Raw genomic sequence first — 23,694 nt, forward strand, 5'->3', positions numbered from 1 at the left:
TACAGGTTTAGGATTTATTTATAGTCTGTGTTCCTGGCATCCAAAAATAAGTTACACAAGAGGTTGTATATTTTTGAATTTGTATTAGGAGGAGAGAGTTGCAATTTCTTGTCTTCTGAGCCACTCATCTTCTTTGTGTGGTTCCAGATTTCCTCTTGCCAGAAAACAGATGCTTGGGTTTAAGATCAAATACATGCCTATCTGCCTCGCCTTTCTTGCCCAACCGATTCATTTTCTTCTGAGCTTTCTTCATCATGGTTTTAGTTTTCTTCACCATCTGTACAAAAACACATCAGTGATTATGGTTATCAAGGTCTTCGCCCCCACACACAAATTATATGTCAGCACCTGCCAAGTTGATTAGCCATAAACGCATGGGAGAGGTCATTTCCTAATCTAGGCAAAGTGCATTCTACAAGTAATGATGTAATTTTTAAATTAAAGGATTGAGTCTTTAAAATAGCAGAAACACCCTTACAGAACTGAACAAGTCCATGGAAGCAGCCATTCCAATCCTTGGAATGGATAGGCCTTGGGCCTGATCCAGCAGGGCTGTTCTTATATGCAGCAATGCTTGCTCCTGAAGTTAAAGATCTGACTACTTACGTCAAACCAATTCAGTACTCACTATTGCAATTCCATGTGGCCAAGCTGCACAACTTCGGCCCTCCTGCAGATGTTGACTACAACTCCCACAATTCCTGACTATTTATTGTCCACTGTGGCTGGGTATGATAAAGAGTTATACTCCAAAAAACAGAGGGCCGGAGTTATGTGGCCCTGCTCTATGCCCATTGTTAGGTCAGTGCAAATTCTGCTTTTATACAAAATTGCCCAGTACAATCGAATCAGATTTTTTTTTAAAAAAAAATCAGATCAGTAAAGTTGGAATTAATTGAAATAACAAAACTAATTTCGGAAATACTTCGGAATCATCAAAATGAAATAGGATTTTTCCCTATAGAAGTGATTGGGGAAATGAGGTCACTAAAAGTCACCGGTTGCTCCTAGAGCCTTGAAATGTTTCACATATGGGGAAGGGGGTCAGGGCCTCCTGTAGCAAATTTAAAGAGAATTGGTCAATTCCATGATTTAGGGAATTTTTGTTTTAAAATGCTAAAAATGCTGAGATCTGGCTTGTTTCAAACTAGAACTTTACAATAACATCTGAAACTGAAAATCCCATCATTCCACCAGTATGTGGAGGAATCTGTCTTCATGAAAAGGGGTAAGAGCATGCCCATTTTGCGCCCCCACCCCGTTTATACTTCAGGAATGGATGGGCATAGAGTTATAAAATCTGGCACACATGAAGTCCACATTGGCAGGATTTTTTTTTTCCAAAGCTCAATGCCTTCTCAGAGGCACCTGGTGGACCACTGTGGGAAACAGGATGCCCACCTAGATAAGCCTTGTGCCTGGTCCAACAGGGCTCTTATGTACATCCCCATGTGGAGAAAAAATGGAAATTGATTTTATAGATTTTTCTTCCCCATTGCAGGGAGAGACAGACAATTTAAAAGGGATTAAAAGGACTTGGCACATTTTCATCCCTTAATGGCTAGAAGGGAAAGTGAGATTCTTTCTACCCACAAATACAGAAAGTATTCAGATCCAGAACGTTTTGTTTGAAACAAGCCAGATTTCACCATTTTTAGCCTTTTTTTTTTTTAACAAATTTCAAAAATTCACCAAATGTCAACAGGTTGACCAATTCTCTTCAAATTCACTAGAGAGGGCCATGACCCCCTTCCCCACGTGTGGCATGTGTCAAGGCTCTAGAACCAACCAGTGATTTTTGGTGACCGCCCCCCCAATATCCCCAATGACCTCTAAGAGGGGCGGGGGGGCAGCGGCAATACAAATTTAAATCTGAATTCTGACTTGGATTCAATCCGATATCACCAGAGCCCACACAATCCAACTCCAATATAGTCAAATTCAGATCAGGTTGAATCCAAATTTTTTTAATGCATACTAGTCTACCCATTGTCTCTCTTCACTTTCAATTCACATGTGAATTGTAGTCCTCCAACATGTAGGGACCCAAGTTAGAGAACCCCCAAATACTTAATAATAAATCTTTACACTCCAATTTAGTACAATACAATATACACATTTCATGCTAACTTTAGTAAATTAAAGACAGACCTTGACATCTCGAAGACCAGATACATCACGAGGTGTACGGGAAGAGCTGCGACTTCGTGCAATAGACATACGTGATTCAGATTCCTCTCGTTTGCGTTTTCGGGTCACACTCCGGGATCTTGTTTGAGCTACATAATGTGCCTGAAAACACACAAATTATGAACAAACCTAATCAGGAAACCTCTTCTAAATGAGATCAGCCAAGGAGGTATTTTGCTAAGGTATGACAAGCTGCTTTTCATCATAAACTTTTCAATTCAGCCATGGGCTTTAGAAAACAAACTGTATTATCCTTAACACAACAGGGATGTCAACAGTATATAAATATTTTAAACAAACGGGGAATTCAAGAAACAAAGTTTCCCAAACCAGAAAAAGGAGAAAGAAGAAGTTTTAAAAACAGATAATTCCTATAAAAAAACATTATCAGTAACAGGCTTACCTCATCTTTGCCAGTCATGTCAAGTCCAAGATCGGACATCTCCTTTTCTAATTTCTTCCGTTGGACCTAAAGCCATAAAGGCACCAGTTATTTTGCCCATTATCAATACCATTCACTCATAACTGATGGCATAGTGGATGCTCTATGTCACAGTGTAGAGTGAGAGTACAAATGTGCATCCGACAGCAAGAGACAATTCTAATTGTAATCCTTAAGAATAAATAAGAACCACCCTACTGGATCAGGCCCAGGGCCTATCTAGTCCAGCATCCTGTTTTACACAGTGGCCCATCAGATGCCTCTGGGAAGCCCACAGGAAAGAGCTATGGCCATGCCCTCTCTCCTCCTGTTGGTCCCCTGCAACTGGTATTCAGAGACATTGTACGTCTTATGCTGGAGGTGGCCTATAGCACTCAGACTAGTAGCCACTGATAGACATCCTCCATGAATTTATCTAAGCCCTGCTTAAAGCCATCCAGGCTGTTGGCTCTCACCAGATCTTGTGGCAGAGAATTCCACAGGCTATGCTGCGTTGTGTGAAAAAGTACTTTCTTCTGTCAGTCAATTTCTTGACAATCAGTTTCATGGAATGACCCCTGGTTCTAGAGTTATGTGAGAGGGAGAAAAAGTATTCTCTCTCCACACCATGCATGATTTTTTAGACCTCTATCATGTCTCCCCGCAGTCATCCTTTTTCTAAACTACAAAGCCCCAGGTATCGTAGCCTTGCCTCATAAGAAAGGTGCTCTAGGCCCCTGATCATCTTGGTTGCCCTCTTCTACACCTTTTCCAGTTCTACAATGTTCTCCTTTAGATGTGGTGACCAGAACTGTACGCAGTACTCCAAGTGTGGCCGCACCATAGTTTTGTATAAGGGCTTTATAATGTTTTATTTTCAATCCCCTTTCTAATGATCCCTAGCATGGAATTGGCCTTTTTCACAACTGGCGCACACTGAGCTGTCCACCACGACCCCAAGATCACTCTCCTGGTCAGTCACCAACAGCTCAGACCCCATCAGTGTAAATGTGAAGTTGGGTTTTTTTTGCCACAATATAAATCACTTTACACTTGCTAACACTGAACTGCATCTGCCATTTTTTTGTTTATTCCCCCAGTTTGGAGAGATCCTTTTTGGAGCAATCCTTTTTGGAGCTCCTCACAATCTGTTTTGGATTTCACTAGCCTAAATAGGTTGGTGTCATCTGCAAATTTGAGCACCTTGCTGCTTACCCCAACTTCTAGATCATTTGTGAATAAATTAAAAGGCACTATTATTCTATATGCGTAACAATTTTATCTCCAAGAACATTTTCCATCAATCTGCACAGCAAAGATGTTAAGCTAACTGGCTTTAAATTCCTGGAACCACCCCCGGATCCCTTTTTGAAAATCGGTGTTGCATTGTCTCCAGTCGTCTGATACAGAGCCTAATTGTAGGCATAAGTTACATATTTTTGCAAGGAGATCGGCAATTTTCAATTTGCACAGATATGTCTTAAATAAATGCAGGTGGTCCGCCCAGAAATTGAGTTCGTGTATTCCCAGGAGGGCACTTGACACCCAGCGTCGGTATATGTGGGGGATCTCAGGTGGATTCCATTTGGCCTTGGCTATTTGTTAAATGTTTAATTTTTCCAAACAATTTAGACCATCTCTCGTCACCCCATCTGACTCAGTTCTTTAGCTTGAGAAGCTCTGTTTGGGCACAGGTATATGCTCAGAATCTGCCGTGAAGACAGATGAAAAGAATGCGCTTAGCTTCCCTGCAATCTCCATATCCTCAATCCTTTTCCCTCACTCATAATCTAACGGACCAACCCCCTCCATGGCAGGTTTCATACTTCTGATATATTTAGAGAAATTTTTGTTATTCCCCTTGATGCTTTGAGCAAAATGTTCCTCAAACTCTTTTCGTCTCCCTTATTGTCTCCTTGCATTTCTTTTGCCCACGTTTGTGTTCCTTTCTGCTCTTCATTTGGGCAGGCCTTCCAATTACTGAAGGAATTCTTCTTCTCCTTTACAGCTTGCTTGACTTTACTTGTTAATCATACTGGCATCCTTCTAGACTTGGTGGTACCCCTCCTCCTTTCTAATAGGTTGCTTAAATAAATTCCATGCATTCTGGAGCAAAGTGACTCTCCTGATTCTCTCTTTCAGGTTTTTTTCACCAGACTCCTCATTTTAGAAAAATTTTCTCTTCTGAAGTTCAAAGCATCTGTGTTAGACTTCCTTGGCAATTCTCTCCTCGCATATATGCTGAATATATTATATTCAGCATATATTTATATATTTTCATAGAGTATGGTCACTCTATGGTCACTGTTCCTTCAAGATTCCACGACACTAACATCTCGTACCACGTCCTGTGCATCATTCAGGATTAAGTCCAAGGTTGCCTTCGATATGGCTGGTTCGATGACCAACTGTTCTAGGGCACAGTCATTCAGTGCATCTAGAAATTTGGCCTCTTTGTCATTACCTGACTGTGAATTTACCAGGTCTATGTGTGGGTAATTGAACTCACTCATTATTACTGCCCTGCCTCTCTTCAACAGCCCTCTGTCTCGCTTTGATACCTCCCTGAGTTCCTTCTACAACGCTGCATGTAGGAAACTAGCACAACAGAACGCAAAATGGGCTAGAACCTCTCTCCCACAGCCAATAGTTAATTTAATGGTAGAGTTTGTTTTATTCGGGTGATGATTACAATCCGTACCCTCTACTTTCAGTGTGGAACAATGGGGTTCCTTCTACCACCTAATCCTGCAGGGCTTTAGACTTCATCTAGATGTCCAAGTTGTACTCCAAACAGAACCCTCCTTAAAGGAAACTTTAATTCCAAACGTCTTCCTGGAAAATCAGTTACAGGCCTTATCACCACTAAATTATCTAGACATGTCCTTCTTTGTCTCCCTTTGCTCTAACTCACATTTCTGACTACTGTGATGATGCTGTGACTTTTGTGAAGCAACAGGTGCAGCACACTGGTGGAAAAGCAAGGGCACACAACACCTTATCACTTAATTGAAACCATGTCCCAACAAATATGTCACGCCTACCTTTCTTGCTGTTCTGGGTAGCTTGGGTCCCTGGGTGTCTTTCTCCTTGGATTCCAGGATCTTCAGTTTCTTTTTCTCACGAATCTGCTGTGCCAATTGTCTGATATCCCTCATTTCTTCATCTTCGCTTTCTGAATAGCTGTCATATTCTCCAGCCGCTTGCCTTAGTTCTTCCTCCTCTTCCAACTGTTCCAATTTCTTTAGAGATCAAACAAGACACTTTAGAAACTTCTTTTACCCCGTGTTCTTAAAGAGATATCACAGCAGAACTTTCAGACAGCTCTTACTTGTGAGATCTCAAGTGGTTTCTAGATTAAGTTCTCACTTTCTGAGCCATAATGAGTAGCAGAAACAGAATGCTAGATCTTTAAGAGCTGATGGCACTTTTAAGCTAAGGATGTCTATACTGCTTCTGTTCTTGACAGAGGGGAAAACAGAGATGCAATATATAGAAAGTAAAAGCAGGATATGTCTTAAATAAATGCAGGTGGTCTGCCCAGCAATTGAGTTCGTGTATTCCCAGGAGGGCAATTGACACCCAGCGTCGGTATATGTGGGGGGGTAGGTTAAAAGGGGAATAATTGTCCTGTATCTGCAGTTTGGGGTGGCCAGAATGACCTTCAAGGTCATTACCAGCCACCATTTTTAAGTAAGGAGCCATTTTGTGGCTCATTTGTGTTTTTAAAAGAATCCACCCCCCACCCCCACCCCCCCATGATTTTTCACAGAAAAATAAGCAAAAGGCATTGCTGGACAGGGTCAGCAAAGTAGGGCACACAATTTCCACTGTTTTAAGCCCTCTTTCATGTGTGCTTTGTCCTGCAGGAACCTAACCCCCAATCACCAGACCTACTGCCCCTTTATCCTCATTTTCATTACCCGTGGGAACAGAACCGGGGATAACGGGGTATGCAAAACATCCTATGTGTCAAATGATAAGTGAAAGCTTACCTTCATGATATCTGAGTCAATAAAGTCGGCTATGTTATGACCTTCCCAAATTTCTGGTATCCTATCATATTTTTCAGATGAATTCATTAGATCCCAATATTCTAGAAGGAGGAAAAGGCAGAAATCCTATTAGCTTTTCAGCTTAAAAGCCTTGCTGTTTTAAGTATGTGGTAACCAGGGTGATGGGAAAAGATATTTGTATCCAACAACCGGAGGTTAAATGCCAGCAACTGGTCCCCAAACTGCTGCACCTGTTTGTTTACATTAATAGCGTTCTCAACCTGTATATAGCAGGTTTACGGGGAGGGTGATAATATTATTGTTGTTTTTTAAGCTGGCTCCCTGTTTGAAAGGCTCAAAGCTTTGAAAAGGCCTTGGAGATTTCACATGGGACAAAGCACTCTACATTTTTGAAAATCCACGAACCAGGAACAAAGACAGCTCTTTACATCTTAGAGTCAAACAAATACTGACCCCAGTAGTAAATCATGCAGTTCTGAATGTAAAATTAGGGTGGGAAACTGCCCAATACAACATGAGGCGGAGACATTTACCATGAGGGGTGATTCGAATGTTCAGAATATAACAGAACATACTCAGTCCAGTAACATGCCTGTACCCTACTGGAATTAGGGTTAACACTTACTCTGAAGATCCAAAACATAGTCCTCTCCCATTTCCATTTCAAGATCTTTCTCCTGAAACAAATACACATAATTAAACATCGGCTTTTTTTCACGAGCACTGCCAAAAAACCCCAAACTATTATTTCCCCTCCTCATCCAGAGGAGCAGGCATCTTTCAAAAGACACTTACCAATTTCTTTTTAGGCAAATCAACCTCCATACGCTTTTTACGCAGCAAAACGCCCTCTGGAATAAACGGTGGTCTTTCCTAAGATGGATACATAAAACTAATAAGAGCTCAAAAATTCAGAGTTTAAGTCCTGAACTCCTTGTTTGCTATTTTTTCTTACCCAAGATCAATGACCACAAACCAAGAAATCATCATTGCATGTAGCAGTTTATGTAAGCAAACAACGAACTATGAAGATATATCTCACTTCTGAGAGAGAAGAAATAAGCCAACAAACCTTGTTGTCTCTCTTGCTTGGAACAGCCAAATGCAGCCTGTTCAGGACATCATTCACCTTGTTTCCTTTCATTTTCAAATCAACACGATGGGCCAGCAATCTGTCACAGGCCTGGAAACACACAGAATGTTATTTAAAAAAAATATGCTGGTGAAGCAGATTAATAAAGGCCTTTGCAGCCATCATTGTTCCTCCTTTGCTGGCTTTTTGCAGCCATGTTAAAAATGTTAGGAAGCTGCCATATACTGAGTCAGACCATTGGTCTATCTAGCTCAGTATTGTCTTCACAGACTGGCAGCGGCTTCTCCAAGGTTGCAAGCAGGAATCTCTCTCAGCCCTATCTTGGAGAAGCCAGGGAGCGAATTGGAAACCTTCTGCACTTCCCAGAGCGGCTCCATCCCCTGAGGAGAATATCTTACAGAGCTCACACTTCTAGTCTCCCATTCATATACAACCAGGATGGACCCTGCTGAGCTAAGGGGACAAGTCATGCTTGCTACCACAAGACCAGCTCTCCTTGCTTTCAACAGGCTTTTACTGTGCTGGTGGGTTGAGCCTTTAGACCTGTGTGTAATACTCCTGAATTTTGGGCCTTTTAAAAGAATTTTTAAAAATCAATATTATTAAATGAGACACCCACCCCATTTTTTGTTCTTGATACTTTATTGCTGCAAGCCACCTTGGGTGATACTCAATAACGGAAGAATTGGGTATAAATGCTTAAATAAAATACAAAAGATTCCCAATTTCCCACCCCACATCAGTGCCCCCTCTCTTCCCTTTTCAGAATCGGCCATGGGGTAGTATTACAGCTGCACCAAGGTAAATGCTAGCCGTATTTACCACAACAGCTTGAAACACTGATTGAATGCTCTGCATAGTTATCACGAGCATCAGAACAAATGGCCATGTTGCACCAGGAGAGGGAATCTGCATGCAAGAGAGGCCAAGGCAAGTCCAGGGGTGCTCCCACTCTCTTAATCATGATTAAGAGATCAGGAAACATTCAATTAGCAACAAGTCCAGACATATTGCCAGGATGGAATGGGGGAAAGAGAGAGAATGGGGAATGACATATTATATTTTCCCCAGAGGTATCTGGATTTTAGAACATTTGCCCCAGCACGACTTAAAAGTGGTCATAATTCACTGTCAAAACATACTGAAAGGAACTCTCAAGAGGCAATTCCTGGAAACAGCATTCACTTGTCAACATTCCCTGAACTTCCACTCATACCTGCACAATAGACAGAATCAGGAAAACTCTCTCAGTGCAACAGCTTGAACCAGTTTTCACATAGTGCTATAATAGAGAGGTTGGACAAGCTCTTGCGAGCATCACCTGTGGATTTAATTATACTTCTCAAGCAATGTTATAGCACAAGTGAAAGCAGAAGAGGATTTCCACATGTGGGAGGTCACCTTTTGAGTCAACCCAGTGTGCATGTTTCATATATAAAAATGAGGACAACCACACTCACTTCTGTTTTAACTTGCATCACTCCTTCTTCAGTTAGGGTGCTGGTCTCTATTACAGGGAGTCCATCGGCTTCTAGATCAGCAATCAGTTTCTAAAACATGAGGGGCACACATGAATTAAGCACCTGTCATACTAGCAAAACTAAACCTTTAAATGCAAAAAGAAAAATCTCGTTAGGATTGATTTCCAAAGAATCAAGCTAACCACCTTTTCAAAAACAGAACATACAACAATTATTCTAGCACTTTCAGCAGTTATTTCAAAACGAACAACACATGCACAGACTTGCAGCTTAAAGCAGCTACTTAGAACCGAAGGCGTTGCTTTCACTTGGCTCATCCTGAGATTAGGGAATGGAGAAATTTGCTGTGGCGGCTGAGAACACAAGTGAATTTTACTAGCTTATATGAGCACATGCAATCATTAGTTGTAAAGGCTTCCTACCTGGTTTTCCTCAGAAAGTTCAGAAATCCTCTTCACATCACATTTATTTGCTACAATTATTAAAGGCTAGAAGTGGAGAGAAACAGACAACGAGCAGTGGTTTTAGTTTAGGTTTTATAACAAAAACAACATGAAGATTCAACTGAAATTGTCACATCCCAGTCACCTTATTAGCAAATAGCGGCTTTATGTTCCCAAAAAGTTCAAGCTGCTCTTCCAGGCTATGCCCACACTGTTCAGATATATCCATGACATAGAGCACAGCAGCACGAAGATGAGCAAGGGCTGTTATTGCTTGCATCTCAATGGTGTTTCTCTCTTCCAGGGGATGATCCAGAATACCGGGGGTGTCCACCACCTAGAACCAAAAGCAAAAAAGTGAACTCAGGTCTTCCACTTTACAATCACTGACAGTAACATAAAACAGAAAGAGGAAAAAGGAGGAGGAGGAGGAGGAGGAGGACGACGACGACAGTCCCATCTGAGGAACTTCTGCAAATGAACGAGACACACATAGTTTTGTCCCCCAAATACAGTTTTCCTTTTCTTCTAAACTGGAAAAAGTTTGGTCTGCAATCCTGAACATGCTTACTAGCTAAGAAGCTCCACTGAATACTTACTTCTGAGTAAACATGCACAGGATGGTGCTGTAAGTAGAGTTTAAGGACTATTCGACAGCAAAATACAATTCAAAGCCTGAAAGTATAAAAGCCTGCCCAGTGGATTGCTTTCGCTAAGGGAATAGTCTTACCTGCCAGCGCAGGTACTTGTAATCCATGTGCCCTACAAACAGGGATTTTGTGGTGAAGGCATATGGCTGTACTTCTACATCTGCTCTTGTTACCTTAAAAAAAAAGACAGGAAAAAAGAAGTCTTTAACAGTTACATTGTCTATTTATAAGATGACAAACATTCTTCCTTACACCTTTATAAGCCAGTGTGGCATAGAATGAAGACACAGATGGAGGCCGGAAAGATATATTTTCCTTTGGAAAACTCATAATGGAATATGCAGAATTGTGTATATTCCTCCAAGGTGCTCAGGGTGGCACCTCCACCTCTTCTAGGAACATATGAACAGCCCTGCTGGATCAGAGCCAAGATCCATCCAGTTCTGACAAGAACTCTGTTAGACTGAAAAATGGTGAGTGGTCCAAGTTGGCCAAGCTTCAGGAATCCGTGAGGATGGGATTCTAGGTTCTCTGGTCCTAGTCCAGCCTGTTAATGACTATACCACACTGACTCCCATAAAGCACTTCACAATTAATATCCTCACGAGAATAGCTTTAGTGGCCCAGAAACCGAAGATGTCTGTTCCTCCATTAGGAGGCCTGACATCACCCAGCAGGGTCAGACTAAATTTGATCGTCTTTAACTCTAAGGCAATTCACGAATCGACAAACCTTATTTATGAAGCTGGATTTCCCAACATTTGGATATCCACACAATAAGAGGGTCCGCGTGTTCGGATCAATGGTTGGCAATCGAGATAAATGCTGACGCACTGGGAAGTTAAACACACACACACACTTATTGGTTTTCGTTCATGAAAAATGGTATGTCTAGATAGAGGTGGCATCAATACACCCTTTTCAAGCTAACATGAAAACAGCACAAAATTGAGGATGGACCCCAATTCTGTCAAAAGGCCAAAAAAAGAAGGGAGGGAGGGTTGTTACCTCTTTTGCAAGCAAAATAACCCAAAGAAAGTGGAACAATTGGAACAAATAGTGAATATTACAAACAAAGCTTTAATATTCTATATAAATAGGTTTCCAGCCTTTAGATTCTGACTGGGCTTTTCGAGAACGGCCACGTATACATCCTGCATGGAATTCTAGTCATCATCCTTTTAAAATTGGTTTCTGGTCTTCACAGCTGAGGATACCACATACAAGTCAACACAAAAATTGCCCAACAGGGCTTCCAGTTGCCAACTAGTGGGCTTGCAAAAGCCTGTCAGGTCTTGGCTTCTAGGGAGGTGCTTGAAGCGCAATTCGGCATCCAAATCACAGCACAATCCCTTTAACACAGAGGAGAGCAGGTCTGTATCTGCTCCTCCTCCACTCACCACCACTTCTGTATTCGCAGCGCTCCCTCCAGCTATGACTGCACTCTGGCACAGCCTCTCCTACCTGCCCCTGCATGACACCAGCATGCACATGGTCTCTGCACATGCGTGGCAGCCATTTGTCTGATGAGCATGGTTGCTCAGCATGCAAATGGCCTCATGTGTGCCGGCATCATGCAGGGGCAGCTGGGAGATGCTGCACCGACATGCAATCATAGCTGGAGGGAGCACCGTGAATACAGAAGTGGTGGTGAGGGGAGGCAGAGCAGGTATGGACCTGCTCTCCTCTGTGTTAAAGGGGATGTGTAAGCCCTCGGTTTTAAAGGGATTGTGCTGTGATTTGGACGCTGAATCATGTTTCTGTTTCTGCTGCTCCTCACTGCTGTAGCTGATGACCCGCACCAGAGGTTGCCAAGTTTTGTGTGTCAGGTTAAGACCTTTTTATCTGCCAGAGCTTTTTAATGAGGAAGGATCACAGCTCAGTGGCAGAGCTTCTGCTTTACATGTCAGGTTCAACCCTCGATATCTCCAGGTAGGGCTGGAAGAGTCTCTTGTCTGAAACCTTGGAGAACCACTGCCAGTCAGTGTAGACAATACTGAGCTAGATGGACAAATGGTCTAACTCTGTATGGTAGCTTCCTAGTGAACAGTTTTCATGGCAAGACAAGCTTGCTATATTGGCTGTTTAAATGCCGTTTTACTGGCCATTTTATCTGCTATTTAAAAATTATTGTTTTACTGCTTTTTCACATGCTTTTTTGGCATTTTATAGTGTTTTAAGAACTTGCTACAGCCATCCAATTTTATCTGGTGGTTGTATTTTAAATTTGAATGCTTCTTTGGACACTTTTATGCTTAATAGTCAGTTATAAAGTTGTGATATAAATAAAACCTCTACGTTCTCTATTCCCCTTTGCCACCATGACAAGAAGAACTAATTCCTTTGAAAATACCAAAGGAAGCAGAACCAATACATGCACGCACACGCGCACTGACTCACACTCTCCATCTAGCTCTTGATTCCCCATCCCAGCTTAATAGCAGCAACTTGGAGGAAGAAATCGGAATATTCTCCCAACTCTTCTCTATCACAGCGATGCATTCCCCTTGATCGTGATAGGGCAATAACTTTGCTCAAGGGAGATAGGACACATGCACCTCAGAAGTGCAATGTAGCCAATAAATATATAGATAGATAGACAGATGAATAGACAGATAGACATACAGACACACGCAGTATCATTGCAAACTAGTCTTTTCAAAAGGCTGTCCTGCTACTGCATCAAACAGAAATCACCTTGTTCCAAGTACTCCAGGCTCTGCTTCTGTCTTTTGATTATGGTACACATCCGCCCCAGTGCTGCACGCTTCAGCTGTTTGCATCGGTAAAGGGAATCCCCATATTTCATCAGTCGTACATAATCCTTAGCAACACTGTGTTGCACAACAGAAGACAAACATGTATTTCAGTTCATGAAATGCAATTGGAATGTTAAGTTCATTACCCTTTTCACCCATCCTGCTATCTGAGCATCGGACTGGGGGCTGGATAGAAGAACAAGCGCTCTTCTGAGAAAGATTCTGACAGTTCTCTGAATTAAGAAGCAGGAGGCATCACTTCATAAAAGGAACTGCTTGCAGAGACTATGAAGTCCACCCAAACTAGGTTGTGCATTATACTGATCCAAGTAAAAGGAACATAGATAAACCAGAACATTAAGCTTTCTTACTTGTCAATCAGGTTTTTGGCAATATTAATTTGTCCCAAAGCCAACTTGTAATGATCTTTGTCATAAAGAATATTCATCAAATCTGCATAAAACGGATGGATGTCCTGAAAAGGAAATCAGAATATATCAGATTTCTTTAAAAGGTCATTCCTTATAAGAATATAGAGGCTTCTCCACAATTTGACTTTTACTAAGTAGTACAATGAGGATCTGAAAAGCCATGAAATTGGTTCTGTGAGCCCAAGGGGGACTCTTTCAGCAGGAACCTCCCATCCCCAAATGGTTTTGAAATTAAGGGGAGCTCAATAAGCAGCTTTTGATATGACATGGGGATCAAGCATCCAGAGGAAGGAAGTAAAAAATTCTGCTCCTGATTTATGAAAACATGGACATCCTGTTCTTCCATCCCACAAGACAGCTAATAGACAGAAATCAAAGCAACAATGCATCAAATATTTAAAAGAGGATAAATCTTAAAAGCCAGCAGGAAAAACAAGCAGCCTAATAGAGCCAACTCAAACTAAGGAGAGAGAAATTTCAATCGTTCTCTATGCCACAGACATCTCTGAACAAAACCATCTTGATCAAATGTCAAAACGTCAGCAGAGAGGGGGCTGAACAAGCCTCCTGAGGCAGGGAGTCCCACAGCCTCAGTGTCACAACTGAGAAGGGCTTTGCCTCATGTACCTACCAGCTACACTTGTGTGAGCCGTGGGACATGGAGAAGGGCCCACAGAAGAGGGCAGGTAGGAGGACCTTGCCTCTTTTAAATAGCGTGGCTCCAGAACCTTTTAGGGATTTAAAAGTTATAAAGAAAGAAACATGCACACACAAGATCCTTGTGGAAGTCGAGCAGCTTTGCAGATCCTGACCCACAGGCTTTGTAACAGTAGTAGTTTTACAGCAGGCCCAGACATTTGGGAGCTCTTGGGCTTATCTGAAGCAGCTGGGCAAGTGTTGGGGCTTGCATCTCTCTCCCATCCAGCCAACACTGCAAATCTGATTGATGGGTGTGTGCCATTTTTAATCTCTCTCCCTCTCTCAGCGATCGGAGTGGCATTTACTTTCACTCCCATTCTTTATCCCGCAAAGCAGACTCTCTTGCTCCCCATTTTCCTCCCCCATAAAGCAGCCTCTCTTGCTCTCCCTCCTGCCTTCCAGCAAATTTCTCCAGGAATTCAGGGGTTTTGATGTTGAAATCTCTTGCTCTGCAGATGTCAATTTTTCCACAAACCGACTAGCTCCACCTCCCCAAGCTATTATTTCGTGCTGGTAGCTCCCAAGGTTCTGGCAAAAAAAACAAACCCAAAAAAACCCGTTGCTAAAATCCTTACATCTGTCCTCACCTGTCCTACAGAACATAGGCTCGGTTTTGGCAAAAAAAAAAAACCCAGGGAAATAGTTGGCATATAAATAAGTACTGACTCCTGCTAACTGGGCAAAGAGGCACCTTTCTAACATGGTGATTCTCTTTATTGAGCAGGGGGAGAGTAACTGGCCCTCTCCACCCCCAGCACAGGACCTCCAGTGACTGTTGCTGGTGTCTACCTCATGTTTCTTTTTAGATTGTGTGGCCTTTGGGGGCAGGGAGCCATCTTATTTAATATTTATGTAAACAGCTTTGGAAACTTTTGTTGAAAAGTCATATATAAATATTTGTTGTTGTACTGCAAAGAATTGTTTGCTCCCTTTGGCTTTGAATTTGGAAGATATTTTTGTCGATTCTAGTGTTCTCTCTGCATAAAAACATAAGAACAGCCCTGCTGGGTCAGGCTCAAGGGCTATCTAGTCCAGCATCCTGTTTCACACAGTGGCTCACCAGATGTCTCTGAGAAGCCCATGGGCAACAGCTGAGGGCATGTTGCCCTCTCTCTTGCTGTTGCTCTGCTGCAACTGGTATTTAGTGGCATCTTGCCTCTTATGCTGGAGGTGGCCTAGCCCTCAGACTAGTAGCCACTGATAGACTCGTCCTCCATGAATTTATCCAAGCCCCTCTTAAAGCCATCCAGGCTGGGGGCTACCACATCTTTTGGCACAGAATTCCATAGATTAATTATGCATTGTGTGAAAAAGTACTTCCTTTTGTCGGTCCTTAATTTCTTGGCAATCATTTTCATGGGATGGACCCCGTTTCTAGTGTTACACAAGAGGGGGGGGATTTTCTCTCTCTCTCCACACCATGCATAATTTTATAGACCTCTATCAAGTCTCCCCTCAGTCATCTTTTCTTCAAACTAAAAAGCCCCACATGTTGTAGCCTTACCTCCTAAAGAAGGTGCTCTAGACCCCTGACCATCTTGGTTGCCCTCTTCTGCACTTTCTCCAGTTCTCTAATGTCCTTTTTGAGGTATGGTGACCAAAACTATACACAGTATTCCAAATGTGGCCGCACCATATGTTTGTATAAGGGCATTATGATATTAGCAGTTTTATTTTCAATCCCCTTCCTAATGATTCCAAGCATGGAATTGGCCTTTTTCATACTTGCTGCACATTGAGTTGACACTTTCAACAACCTGTCCACCACGACCCCAAGATCTCTCTCCTGGTCAGTCACTGACAGGTCAGAACCCATGAGCATATATCTCAGGCCTGTTCTACTTAGCCCCCTGCCCTGAGCTGTTTTTGGACTACAAATCCCATAATTCCCAGCCACAGTGGTCAATAAGCAGGGATTATGGGAGTTGTAGGCCAACATCTGCAGAAGGGCCGAAATTGAGCAGCCCTGTACTATATATTGAACAATTTGGTCCTGAAGTACACTTACCATCAGTTTACCCAACACAGAAGTTAAGCTAACCGGCCTATGATTTCCCGTATCCCCCCTGGATCCCTTTTTGAAAATCAGAATTACATTAGCTACTTTCTCTAGTCCTCTGGTAAATAGCTGGATTTTATGGACAAGTTACATGTTTTTGCCAGAAGATCAGCAATTTCACATTTGAGTTCCTTCAGAACTCTTGGGTGGATGCCATCTGGCCCTGGCTATTTGTAAATTTTTAATTTTTCAAGACAGTTTAGAATATCCTCTCTCATCACCGTAAACTGGCCCAGTTCTTCAGCATCCACGCCTGAGAAGCTCAGTTCTGGAGTGGGTATATGGTCAGTATCCTCCACTGTGAAGACAGATGCAAAGAACTTTTAACTTCTCTGCAATCTCCACGTCCTCCTGAATAATCCCTTTCACTCCCTCATCATCAAATGAAGCAACCGCCTCCCTGGCAGGTTTTCTGCTTCTGATGTATTTAAAGAAGTTTTTGTTATTCCCCTTTTAGCTAAATGTTCCTCAAACTCCATTTTCACCTTCCTTACTGTCTCTTTGCATTTCTTTTGCCCGACTTTGCATTCCTTTTTGTTCTCTTCTGTTGTTCAGCGTATCTAGAAATTTGGCCTCTTTTTCATTTCTTGAATGTGCATTTACATGGTCTATGTGTGAGTAATTGAAGTCAGCCATTATTACAGCTCTGTCTCCCTCTGACACCTCCCTGATTTCCTTCTGTAACTCACTGTCAGCATTTTGATCAGGAGGGCAATAGCACATTCCTGGTAGCACATTCCCTTTTGGGCCTTGTATTCTCACCCACAGAGTTTCTGTGGAGGACTCCAGTCTTCCTAGGTCTTCTAGCTAGTCCTTGCAAAAGTGCTAAGGCTCAAAAGAACAGTACAAGCCCTCTCAAAAAGGTGCGTGCTATATAATCAGCCACATTGGCTCCAAATGATAGTCGGTCAAATGAAGACAGCTTTTATTTATTTATTGAATTTATATACCGCCTAATATAGAACTCTCTAGGCTCGAAAGTTGTTGTAGGAGGATATACGGTTTGAGATGCCACAGAAGATTTAATTAGGCAAGAGGGAGATGAAATTGCATACTCCTACTCCAACTGAACCTCTATCAGCAAGAGACATCATTTTCATCTTGGACAATAGAGGTTTAAAACCAGTTATTAACTCCTTCCAAAGCAATTCTAGAAAACCATCCTTACCTTTTCATAAGGTGACACGCCAAGCCCTAAAGGATTATCCCTCCTTAATAAGGGGTACAGGATCATTAACATACAATTGATCTATTGTGTACTTCTTCTAGGTCTGTCATATACATATGACTAAACAAGAGTATTGAATCGGGGGCATACTTTGCTTTTAGATGGTGCACAGCAGGCAAAACCTTGCAAAGGCACTCCCCTCCTGCATGAGTTTGAAAGGAAAAGACCTCTTCCAAGATGGTGGCTGCAAGTGACAGGCTTTTATCTTAGCATTGCTTTAAAAATGGGTTGCCTTGTTAAAAAGATAGACAACACTAATTGATTCAATTAAGTGTTCTTCACTGCAAGGCCCAGGAGCCGGTGGTAGCTTCCACCAATCTTAATTGCTGCTCCCTGACTAATTATTTATTAGGCCTGCATGAAGCTTCAGCTGAAGCCAAATACTCTGCACATCCTCCCGCCCACCCACCCCCACATGGAGGCTATGCCCACTTGGCCCAACCCCAGTGGGGTTCCTTTAAAGGAAACAGAGCCCTGCCAAGCCCCTGCACTATCTATCTCCACACACAGAAACGTAGCCTTTGCCAGCGCTTTCAACACAGAGCTCCACAGTTCCAGGAGTTGCATCTGCACCTTCCAAAATGTGCTGGGGTTTGGCAGGGCTCCTTTTCTCTTTTTTAAAAGAACCCTCCCCCATGCTGGGAAAAGCACAGCACTGCACAGGTGGAAAATGGCTCTCATGTTTAACTTTTTAAAAAGAAAAAAGAAAAACCAGAGGCCCCTGCTTGAAAAAAAGTGAAGATGACTGATCGGATTGTTTGGAGTTCTCACTTTTTCACAACTTTAGTTTGAAAACAAGTGTATCAACATATACTAAATTTACACAGACTAATTTAGAATGACTTTGCAAAAGAAAGCACCAAGTCCACATCTCCCCATGAAGCAAAAAAAAAAAAAAAAAACCTCTAAGAAGGCCAAATACAATTAAAACAGAAGAGAGATTTTAACAACTTATTTTGACTGTTTATTCTGCAGAGTATAACTGTAAACTTAAAATAATGTAAATAATGTATTTGATTAATTCTCAGTCATCAAAGACACTTACATCTAGCTTTGGGAAGTCTGTTATGATCTGGGCAAGTCTGTCGTGGTAATTTTGTTGAGTGTATTTCACTTTTCTCATGTAAAAATGACGAATGCGGTGGATTTGATAATGTTTATGAATGACTGTAGGGGTCTTTCGCTGTGTCTTTGACAACGTCAAATCTATGAAGTCCTGTAGTAGAACAAAAAAGTTAAGCGGTGGACTCAGTTACTGCAAAGCGCGATAACTACTGTTCAGATAAGAAAAAGAACAGCTAGGATTTTCAAAGCAACCAAACACAATAATGAAACAGGAGATCAAACACACATAGCAAAAGGAGAGTTCAAAAAAGCTGTTTGCGACAGGGCAACGCATGCCACTGAACCATTAGAGAAAGAAGTGTCTTATTGGTTTGAGGGAAGAAATTCACATCCAGTATCTGCTAATTTTCTCTGGACAAAACTTTCCGAAAAAGAACAGCCACATAATGAAATAAATCTGCAATTATATTGGTTATGCTTGAAAGTTCTACCCAAATCCCATTCACTTCAGAGTTCTGCTTACTTCAATCAAAACTCCTTTTCTTGTTAAGGTGTGTCTACCTGGATATTCAGTGCAGCATTAGCATAGTCTGGACGGCCAGGGAGTGCAGGAGTCGCTATAATTGAGAAGAGCTCTATTTTCCTCTCTAGGCCCCCTGTCCAAGTGAGCGCTGTTTCAGAGTGTTTGTACCTAGTGTTGGGCTCTCAGGATAGAGGGGGGGATTCTATTGATGTACCGCCCACCCCACTCCCTGCCTGAGCTCACGGAGGTGATCTCGGATTTGGTGTTGAGGACTCCCAGAATGAGTGTTCTGGGTGACTTCAACATCCATGCTGAGGCTGCTTTGTCCAGCATGGCTCAGGACTTCATGGCCGCCATGACAAACATGGGCCAACATACTGTAGGCCCAACCCATGAATAGGGGGATTACTCTGGATTTGGCTTTTCCAACTGGACAGGATGGTGATCTGAAAGTGGAGGATACGTCATCTATGCCCTTGCCACATGATCAGATCACTTCTTTCTGAGGTTTAGAGTCTCAGCAGCTACACCTCTCTGCAAGGGTGAGCGACCACCCCCGGAGACTGATGGCCTCCAATGGATTCCTGAGGGCTCTGGGGGATTTCCCAGCTGGCATAGCAGGCACTCCTGTTGAAGCTCTAGTTGCTCTCTGGAATGGAGAGATAGCTCAAGCGATTGAAACAATCACTCCCAAGTGCCCCCTCCAGCAAAGCAGAGCCCAGGCAGTGCCTTTGTATACACCTGAGCTGAGGGCAATGAAAAACCATACCAAGGAAAAAGAACAGAAGAAAAACATTTCCCATCCACCACTGCATCCTCTCAATGTTGTCCAGCAGGGCTTTTCCAGGTGGTGCGGGGCCTTTTGAAATCTGGCCCCAGGCAAGATGCATTAGAACCCTTGGTAGCACACTGTGACATATTTGCACGGCATTTTGAGGATAAAGTTGCTTGCATTCAAAATATGTTGGACTCTACAGCTGATACAGTGTCATTGGGAGAGGTGTCCAGAGTAACACCTGGTCTAATTTGCTGGATCAATTGATCCCTGAGGGACAAGGTGTTTAGTTCAGTTCAATTGACCATGTGCTTGCTTGACCCTTGCCCTTCATGGCTTATTAAATCTAGTAGGGAGCGAATTTTTAGCTGGGTCCAACAAGTTTCAAATGCCCCAATGAGAGAAGGAGTGGTCCAAGCTCCACTGAAGGAAGCTATTATTCAACCACTCCTAAAGAAACCCAGTCTGGACTCGGAGGATGTCAACAACGATAGGCCTGTGGCCAGCATTCCCTTCCTGGGCAAAGAGCTTGAGCACATAGTGGCTGACCAGCTCCAGACATTCTAGGAGGAAACAGATTACCTAGATCTATTTCAATCAGGCTTCAGGCCCAGCTTTGGAACAGACACTACTTTGGTCACCCCGTGGGATGACTTGTGTAGAGAGAGAGGGGGGGAGTAGAACCCTGTTAATTCTCTTGGGTTTCTCAGCAGCTTCCGAAACAATTGCCTATGGTATCCTTTTGGACAGGCTGGCCGAGTTAGGTGTGGAAGGCACTGCTCGGAGGTCGTTCCACTCCTACCTCGAGGCCCATTCCCAAAAGGTGATGTTGGGTTATGCTTTGGGGTTCCGCAAGGTCCCATTCTTTCCCCCAAGCTGTTTAACATCTACATGAAACCACTGGGAGGGGTCATCCAGAGATTTGGCCAGAGGTGTCATCAGTATGCAAATGACACTCAGATGTATCTCTCTTCTTCATCAGACACAGATGAGGTGGTGACTGTGCTGCCTGGATGCAGTAATGAACTAGATGAGGTGAACAAGCTGAGACTCAATCCAAACAAGACAGAACTACTGTTGGTCAATAGTTCCTCAGCATGGGTGAATAATGTTCAGCCTGTTCTAAATGTGGCTGCACTCCCCCTGAAGGACCAAGTTCACAATCTGGGGGTGCTCAACGATCCAGCACTGTCACTAGAGGCTCAAGTGACAGAGACGTAAGTTTTGGGCAGTATAAAAATATGTTAAATAAATAAAATAAATAAGAGTGTCCTCTGTGGCTTGGAACACCTTTTTTCAGCTTCGATGGATATACCAACTGTAACCTTACCTGGACAGAGATAGCTTGGCCACAGTTACTCATGCTCTGGTAACCTCTCACTTAGATTACTGCAATGCATTCTACATGGGGGCTGCCTTTGAAAACAGTCCAGAAACTGCAGCTGGTACAAAACAGGGCTGCAAGATTATTAACGGGGACTGGACTTTTTGAGCATATTACAGCAATGCTTTGTCAGCTGCACTGGCTCCCAGTCCATTGCCAGGCCCAATTCAAAGTGCTGGTATTAAGCTTTAAAGCCCTAAATGGCTTGGGACCGGGCTACCCGTGATTGCATCATGCCCCATATGTCCCTACTTGGATCTTAAGATCTTCTTCAGAGGGCATCCTCAGAGTGCCCCTGCCCAATGAGATGAGGCAGGTGGCTACTAGGGAGAGGGCCTTTTGGGCAGTGGCACCCTGTTAATGGAATAGTCTCCCCAATGAGGTTCACCTGGCTTCATCACTTTGTTTTTTTAGATGCCAGGTAAAGACCTTTGTTCATGCAGGCCTTTTAAATTTAAAATTTTGGTTTTTAAACTGATTCTAAAAGAGTTTTAAAATTGCTTTTTAATTGTATTTTATACTTTCTCTTTCCCCCTTTTGGTCCGTTATGATTTAATGTGTTATCTATATAATTATTTCTCTTAGCTGGCATATGTGTCCAGGATTTGGTGACATGCTGCAAGAGTTCTGGTGAGAGGCTGGCAGAGTGAGGAGGAAAGGGGGAAGAATTAAGTGCTGGTGGCTGTGCCGGCTGGCCAGCGGCGAACAAAGGCAAACAAGAGAAAAGCACCGGCGGGGCGGACAGGAGAGAAAAGTGGCGGCGACGGGCAGGCAGCAGGGAGAGAAAGGCAGCAGCGGGGGGGGGGAAGAGAAGCGGCGGTGGGCGGGTGGAGTGAGGGGAGAGAAAGGCCGCGGCGGGCAGATGGGAGGGAGAGAAAACAGTGGCGGCGGGGCCCTTCTTGGCTACCCACTGCCCAGTGAGGCTCTGTGTGAGGGGAGGAACGGGAGGGGAGGAGGGCTAGAGAGCACGGGGCTGGAGGGAAGGGGAAGAGTGGAGAGACCGGAACAGGAGGAAGAGGGAGGGGAAAGCAGCCGGCCCCAAAGCACCGCACAAATGCTCTGTGCGGGGTCGGCTAGTATGTTTTTATTTTATTTTAATATACTTGAGTAAGTCTACTTGTAAATAGGGCATGAGGGTTTTGTTTTGTTTTTAAATCTCACATCTATTATACTGAACTTCCCAAATCCCAGAAATGTAATTTAATTTTAATGCTTGCTACATTAAATTAAAGGCTGCATCAGATAGTTAAAAATGGCACCAATGCAAAGCAATAAAACTGACAATATCATTTTTAACACCGCCTTACACCAAGTTAGAGCCTTCATCCATCTGAACCAGCTGTCTGCTCTGTCCGGCATCTCCCTGGGGTCTCAGGAAGAAGGCTTGCCAACAATTCTTTTAACTGGAAATGGAATTGAACATGGCTCTTTCAGGATGCAGACAGACATGCCCCTGAAGTGAAATTGGCATGACATTGACATGCACCCAACCAACCAAAGGAATTCTGACAAGGATCTTCTCAGAGCTTTAAGCTCCCAAGCACTGTCAACCAACAGTGGGAGAGGGCACTGGAACTCTGCTTGTGGGAAAGATCAAAGGATGGCTTGCACCTCTTCAGAAGAGCCTCTAATTCATTTTGAGAACCAAAGATACACAGCAACACCAGACTACCCGGGTTCCTGTAGTTCCGTTCAACATCTCTCATAGGGTGTGGCAAGAACAAGTGACATAAGGACTGCAAGGCCATTGCCTAATACAACACGTCTGTTGGTTTCCCTCAAAGTCTGTTTTTTGATTGTAAGCTCCTCAGGGCAGGGACCTACCAATCTCTATAAGGAACCCGATTCAGCCGGGCTGAACAACCTCCAGCCTTCCAGCTGCTTCCAATCTCCCCTCATCTCCAGCCACAGCGGCCAATGGCCAGGGATGGTGGACGCTGTAGCTCGACCACGTCTGAAGCTGCACAGCTCTGGTGTACGCCGACAGCAGATTAATGACAGTGTCCACTGAAAACGGGGCCTGTCTTTCCTATCCTTCGGACAGAGCTCCCGAGGCCACTAACAGCTGCGCTGCAGGCAGGAATTCCACAAGGAAAGCCCCCTCCCTCAGTACGGAGAAGAGCTCCTGACACCTGGACTCCTGCCTGCAGGCTGCTCCTGCAGCGGCTCAAGGCGCAGCTGGACCCCGCCACGTAGTCTCTGCCTCGCCACGAGACAGCCCCAGAACCGTCGCACGGGCGCAGCCGCAAAGGGCCTCGCGGGCGGGACGAGAGGGACAAGAAACCGAGGGCGTTTACGTCCGATCTGTCGCGCTTTACCTTGGCGGAGGGAACCACGACGATTTTCTTGAAGTTATAGAGCGCCATGGCGGCAGCGTGTTTGCTCGGCTGACGACCGAACTTGGAGAGGCCGAGGAACACGTGGAGGCGAACTTCCGGCTGTGTCCGCTCTCGCGAGAAGAACAGTCCGGAACGGGA

General features: G+C 43.6%; 1 protein-coding gene across 2 annotated transcripts; it reads right to left on the minus strand.

Annotated features, from left to right (window-relative positions):
- Window positions 1-23,691, minus strand: GTPBP4 (GTP binding protein 4). Of its 2 annotated transcripts, none has more exons than XM_053265494.1 (17): window positions 23,536-23,691; window positions 18,516-18,686; window positions 13,425-13,528; window positions 12,992-13,128; window positions 11,027-11,127; window positions 10,375-10,467; window positions 9,790-9,981; window positions 9,624-9,689; window positions 9,181-9,270; window positions 7,700-7,810; window positions 7,423-7,500; window positions 7,253-7,304; window positions 6,607-6,707; window positions 5,656-5,853; window positions 2,594-2,659; window positions 2,152-2,292; window positions 1-277 (listed from the first exon to the last, which is right to left on the minus strand). In XM_053265494.1, the coding sequence occupies exons 1-17, from the start codon at window positions 23,581-23,583 to the stop codon at window positions 125-127; spliced, it is 1,902 nt and encodes a 633-aa protein (XP_053121469.1). In that variant the 5' UTR covers window positions 23,584-23,691; the 3' UTR covers window positions 1-124. The 2 variants fall into 2 exon arrangements, with proteins under 2 accessions (XP_053121469.1, XP_053121470.1); XM_053265495.1 differs by lacking the exon at window positions 23,536-23,691 and adding an exon at window positions 23,042-23,344.
- Window positions 23,692-23,694: the final 3 nt, after the last annotated feature.

The sequence above is a fragment of the Hemicordylus capensis genome, chromosome 6 (genome assembly GCF_027244095.1).
Source record: "Hemicordylus capensis ecotype Gifberg chromosome 6, rHemCap1.1.pri, whole genome shotgun sequence".
Taxonomy (NCBI): domain Eukaryota; kingdom Metazoa; phylum Chordata; class Lepidosauria; order Squamata; family Cordylidae; genus Hemicordylus; species Hemicordylus capensis.

What these genes read in the sequence shown, in the direction of transcription:
- GTPBP4 (XM_053265494.1), bottom strand. Translation starts at nt 23,583, where the DNA reads ATGGCGCTCTATAACTTCAAGAAAATCGTCGTGGTTCCCTCCGCCAAG. An exon ending in TTGACTCAGATATCATGAAG is followed by an intron (nt 5,854 to 6,606) that starts GTAAGCTTTCAC and finishes TGATCTCTAAAG; the next exon opens with AAATTGGAACAGTTGGAAGA. An exon ending in TACCCAGAACAGCAAGAAAG is followed by an intron (nt 2,660 to 5,655) that starts GTAGGCGTGACA and finishes TTATGGCTTTAG; the next exon opens with GTCCAACGGAAGAAATTAGA.